Below are 6,122 nucleotides of genomic sequence, written 5' to 3'. Positions count from 1 at the left end.
GACCCTGATCTTTTAGAATTTGCTTCTGTGTTGCTTCACTGCAGCGCTAGGAGCCCTGTTTTTGCCCTGGCTGCAGACGCTGCTATTGTGCTTCAGGACGCACCTCGGTGTGTTGTTCCCGTTGGGTGGGGAGGGTCTCAAGAGTTCAGAAACCTCAAAATATGAAGAAAAGGATGATTTGGCTCCTGCTTGGTAACTGTGTTGCCCACAACATGCTTCCAAATTTAGATAATGGTCGTGTTGATTCCTCCCACCCAACTACACAGCAGTGCTTCAGCCATTGGATTTGGGCATCATTTTCACCCTGAAAGTGTTTTATCGCAAGTGAAATGCTGAGAAAAATTAGCATCAGCATAACTGTAGGCAGGAGGAGATTAAAATTAATGCAAAAGAAGCTATGGAGATGATTGCAAATGCCTGGACGCAAGTTAAAGAAAGCACTACAGTAACAAATACAGAATCTCATAACGATGAAATAATTTTTAGGTCCCTAGGAGTTCCTTGTAACGGAATTTTACCTGTGTATTCTTACCATTAATTGATAATATAATGACAGAGGTTGAGTCTGCCAAAAATACCTTCTTTCAGGTCTTTCAGGCTGTGTGTGTGTGTGTGTGTGTGTGTGTGTGTGTGTGTGTGTGTGTGTGTGTTCCTCCTAGCATTTAAAAGCAAAAATTAGAACTGTGTCATCTGACCACAGAGTTTAAAGATACGTCAGCCAAATGTTTGTTGGAAAAGTTTGCATGAAGATGTTTGGGATTATACAAGCTACATGTTGGACTGCTCCGGTACCATTACGTTCATGGGAGCAGTAAACCATGGACTTTATTACTGATATGCCTTCCTCCAACGGTTTTAATACAATTTTTGTGGAGGCAGATTGAGTTTTGAAATGTGTGCATCTTATTCCCTTCTACTAAACACCTGGCAGGTGTCTTTCTATAGGGTGGTCCAGATCTAATTATACAATTTTCATTACGCTATAACTTATTCAGTTTATTACATAAAAAACACACCGAAAAATCCCAGACCATCAAGAAGTATGCAAACTGACGACATGAAGAATCGTCTTTGTGCTGAACTGGAATCGTCTCTGCATAAATCAAAGTCATCCAGATGATCCGGATCTGCATAATTAGATCTGGACCACCCTGTAGAAAAGACTGATAGTATCTATGGTTTTCTGTATCAAGATGTATCAAACCGTGGTCTTCCATTTATTTCTTGCTTCTAGAAACTATTCTGTCAGAGATTTGGTTGTTCTATAAAACTTAAAATGTTTGGGTTATCAGCCAGAAGCCTAATGGGCAAATGTAAAAAATTAACAGAGGTCTACAGAAACACTTGTGCTGTTTGATTGGTCCTAATCAAGATGACTGCGTTGATTTTCTACCCATTGTTGACTCTGCTAGGAATGTACCAGTTCACTCTGCTCCTACAATGTCACCATTTGAGTGCCTGTATGGTTGTCATTCTAGATTCATTGAGTCACCATCCTCTCCACTTTTCCATCGGTTTTTAAATAATTACATATTTAACAGTTTTGTGAAAAGTTGAATTTGGCTCAAAAACTTTTTGAAAAGCTCTTGGCCAAATGATTTTCTGATTACAAATGTAAGGCTACTCCTATCGTTAAAGTTGGGCAAAAGGTACGGCTAGAGACCCAAGACATCAGTCTACATAGTGACCCTTTTTAAACTGATACAGCACCAGAATAGTATTTATTTTGAGAAGATTATGCTTTTAATTCTGACGTTTTCCTTCACTCCATGTAGTTTTCTGATGAACTCATCCATAGTTTTTTGGTGGATGGACTGTTTGTCTAAATCAATTGTTTTGAATTTTCGCAGGTTTGCCTTATTTATATTACTTTTTTTTAAAGTAATAATTCTTAACACTAAACGCCTTTACTGGGTGGCATACAGTCATGTAGACTGTACTAACTGAACTGTCTTCCTATAGTTAAAGTTTGTTTTTGCATTATTTGTCGAGTTCTGATATCTCCTACACCCTATTCTGAGTTTAGGCCATGTTTTGTACTATAACACCCACCCCCCCAATCACTGTATTTTTGTTATTTTTATAAGTCATTTTACCCTTCCGTCAATCACATAATTTGTGGACATTTTCTGGCTGCTGACATGACTTAGCTCCATCACGTGATGTCATCTTGCCTCCTTATTTAAGATGGTGGCATGGTGTCCTCAGCTTTTCTAGCTTTGTCATAATTGGCCATGTTCTTCATATTTCATTTTCATTGACAGATACTGTTCTGTTCAATTTATGTTAATCAGTTTGAAACGGCTTTGTTTTCCTGTCCATTTTAACTCATGATGTGATTAATCATTTGTAAAATGTTTCATTAGATAATACCTGTGAATTTATTAGAGCCACCACTCAGTGAACAGTGCTACAAAATAAAAATGACCAGAACTGAATCAACATTTTTTCTATTGCTCTAAAATGGATGAGAATTTCAAAAAGATTTCAAGTACTGTACCAACTTGTATTTTCAAAAACTTAAAAAATAAAAAAGTCACCACATCACAAAGATCAGCCCCTGTTCATATGCGGCAACAGAATTTAAAGTAACCAGGAAATGGCTAAAAGCATCAAAATCCTTTAAAACTAATTTCATTGAATGTTTCACATGTTTTAAAAGAAATCCTGCATTAATTAACAATTCTGTTTGTTTAACTCAGTAAAGTTCAGTGGACCAATTTTCTTCACATTCACAAAGTCTTTGCAATTTCAGAATATATAATGATAAATGTGAACAGGACTGGTTTATCCATTCACAGTTTTGCACTCCACTGATGCACAGAGATTCTTACACACAGGCAGACGTGAAACACTTTCATTCAGAGGGGTCTAAATTGTGCAAATTTATGAACAGTCAAATGGGTGACATGTCTACTCCACAATACTACATATGGAGAAAGTAAAAAGGCAATACATTATAGTTTGAAAGGGTTTCTTTAAAGAAATCTAGAAACAAACAGATTTGACTTTTCTTTGACTACTCTTTAATTTGTCTAAAATCTATTAAAAGGTTTTCTTCATAATAAAGACATTAAGCTAATGATTATTATTAAAAAGAGATACAACCCAAACCAAGGAAATTGTGAACTGATAGTGTTGGGTGAAAAAACTGCAAGAACAACTCAGCAAGACCTCCTCATTCCAGTCCACAGGATTAATTGTTTCTGTTCCTTATACTTTAAAAATGAAACCCGTATTTTTTAAAAAGCCTTTGTTTCTAAGCAGAGTGAAAATGTAAGAAAGAACCCTTCAGGTAAATCATAACTGCCTTATTTTATTTTAGCACATACCTTCTCCAGTTTGATTTGGACACAATTTCTTCTCGGGCCTCACTGTGTTAGTCTTCGAGGATTCTGACGGCTTGTGGGCATTACTGTCCTTCAAGGAGCAGCGTCTGCCCAAACTGGAGCCCAATCTGTTTAAGTCTTCATCTGGGCCCATATATTGAGGATTACAGTCTCTCACCTTCATACGGTTTATAATTTTGCGGGGGTCTCTGAATGTTAGTCCTACCCTTTCTTTTGTTCCTCTTTTCAGAGACATCATCTTCACATTGATGTTCTTTCTGTAAACTCTTCTGGCCAGCTGGATACATTTTTGGCATCTTCTTCTTTTTCTCTGTATAGTACACAGGGTTTAATTAATTCAGAAGTGCAATACAAATGTAACACATTTAAGTCCCATTTTTCTATGTCCTCATCAGTTAAGACAGAAGCTAAGTCAAGTTATTCACCGAGACCACATGGGCAGAGTAAGTAATCAATCTTCATACCAGGTGACCAGATATGAAACAGTCTCAGGGAGTGTGTCATGCCTTTACGACACACCATTATGACTCTGCACCATCTGTTGATATTAGGGATGTTACGATATTAGAACTTTAGTATGTGATATACTAATACAACACAATGTTACAATGCTGGATACCCTTTGATACCACAGCAAACACAGAAATCCTATTCCACCCCACCATTAAAGAAGTACTGGTATTCATAAATCTCAAAATATAATGCAAGTCTTGAAAGGTAATGTGGGGCAGAGATGGAGACCCCCAGTGCAATAGCACAAGGTAGGGTTTACAATCTTGGTGGGAGTTTCAGCACAGAGTTTATAAAGAATGATATATCATGAAGTGTCTGATTTATCTTAGCATGTGCACATTTCTAATCATTCTCGGAGAGTAGTTGAAAAACACTGCTTAAAATTCATACTAAAAATTTAAATTCAAAACATTATACTGTTGAATTACTGAATTCCAAGATTATTCAGGATACTTTCATTTAAATAAAAACTCTTTAAGATGTTTTTCTAACAACATGATTTTAAAGTCTAGTTAATCACAGACCCATTCTGTTTGAATTGTAACACTTGCTATTGCAAGATTTAAATTTGCATCATTAGCTGCTTAAAAAATATTACTAAAGAGCAATATTTAACACAATAGTCAAATTAAATCAAAAAAAATCAAATGTCACAAGCTTGTCTTGCTTTAATTTTCTAAATCTGCCCCTTCCTTTTACCAGCTTTGAAGCTTCCACTGTGAAATCAAACTTGTCAGTTCAACATTTATCCTTCATTTCAGAACTCCTGTTAAGCAGCATTTATTTAACTGCTTTAGATGTTTCTTACAAAAGTAAAGACACCTTGTTATTGTTTGTGCTTGTGTATAAATCCAGAATTAGAAAATGACCTGTCGTCACATGTGTGACTAGGGATCACCTGCAGAGATTTGTTCAGGACCAGTGTGCTATTGGTAACCCTAAAAGTGGGGGGACCAGAGTAAAAGCGGCTTATTATTGACCTTCATGAATATTCAAATTAAATGAAAGTGGGTCTTGTGCAGAAGATGGATGCCAGTCCTGACAGTTCACCTAAGAGTGGCACAAAGAGGTGACCCACACAGCCCACCTCACCACCGTGGTCCAGTGCAAAACAAAAAGTTATTGGGGTATAGGAAGAAAACCAGAGTACCTGTACAGGGCAGGAGCCAGCTATATACCATCATAGGGTACACTCACATTCAAGTCCACAACCACACCAAGACAAGTTAGATTTGCCAGGCCACTAAACCTGAGCATCTTTAGTGAAGTGAAGAAAATAAGAATAAAAGAGCAGACATGGAAACTGCATAGAGATTTAAAAAAACAGGCTGAGATTCAAATTCATTCTGACAGAACTGTAAGGCAGTAACACAAAGTTGCCCGAGGGACTCCTCACCGCTCTTTCAATGTCCGGCCGGTCACCAACCCTGCAACTGTCAGAACTGAGCGCCGCGGAGTGACAAGAGAAACAAAGGGAGAAATCAAAGCGTCTTACGTGTGGAATGGCCGTCTGCTCGATGCCGGCGATTCGCGAAGGAAACGACAAAAGGACATTCAGAGGGGAATGAACAGGCGCCAGCGGTGTGACTGGGTGCTACGAATTAAAATTTGAGATTCAGCCACGTGAAGTGAACTGCTGATACGAATGACTGCAATGGTACGCGGGTGGCCACAGGAGGATTCACTCGAGCAAAGTTCAGCGGAGGGCAAACGAACACGAACTCGCCGCGCGCGGTGATTCTAATGGAGCGAATGAAAACTCACACGTCCATAAAGCGCATCTCCAAAGTACTTACTGTCTGCCTCTTGCCGATGAGATTCTTTCTGAACTCGATCACACTTCTGACAGTGTTTCACAAAGCGAGACTGTAGCAGTGTGGCTTCAGGAGCCGTCGCATTGGATGACGTCAGCCAATATCCAATTTCGGGTCACGTGCCAGTTGAGCGAGAATACGCTGTACTAAGAGAGAGGCTGGGTGGCTCAGTGTCCTGCTGCCTTATATGAGCCTATTAAACCAAAATGTCATCGGAGAAGCTGCTTTTGTCTGGGGCTGCCACTGGGCCGTCTGTTTTTGTGATCATGAACTGAGTTTTTTTTTTTTTTTAATTACAGTAAGATTTCCTGTAAATAGTTCTTGTAAAATTTAGTGACGTTCTTCGTGTCTTTGACACGAATATATATATCACATACATACATACATAATATATATTACATACATACATACACAGTACTGTGCAAAAGTTTTAGGCAGGTGTGAA

At 38.4% G+C, this 6,122-nt stretch overlaps 1 protein-coding gene across 1 annotated transcript in view; it reads right to left on the bottom strand.

Moving 5' to 3' along the window:
* LOC127525822 (gastrula zinc finger protein XlCGF57.1-like) overlaps nucleotides 1-5,769 on the bottom strand; it is a 46,899-nt gene extending 41,130 nt beyond the window's left edge. Inside the window, exons 1-2 of the mRNA XM_028791268.2 lie at nucleotides 5,660-5,769; nucleotides 3,333-3,660 (exon numbers count right to left, since the gene is read on the bottom strand). Coding sequence (XP_028647101.2) covers nucleotides 3,333-3,588 — 256 coding nt within the window. The 5' untranslated portion in view covers nucleotides 3,589-3,660; nucleotides 5,660-5,769. The remainder of the gene's footprint in view (nucleotides 1-3,332; nucleotides 3,661-5,659) is intronic.
* Between the last annotated feature and the right edge of the window lie 353 nt (nucleotides 5,770-6,122).

This window comes from Erpetoichthys calabaricus (genome assembly GCF_900747795.2).
Source record: "Erpetoichthys calabaricus chromosome 1 unlocalized genomic scaffold, fErpCal1.3 SUPER_1_unloc_13, whole genome shotgun sequence".
In the NCBI taxonomy this organism is placed as follows: domain Eukaryota; kingdom Metazoa; phylum Chordata; class Cladistia; order Polypteriformes; family Polypteridae; genus Erpetoichthys; species Erpetoichthys calabaricus.
Note: the sequence above shows the minus strand (reverse complement) of the source record. Positions and strands in the feature narration are given on the sequence as shown.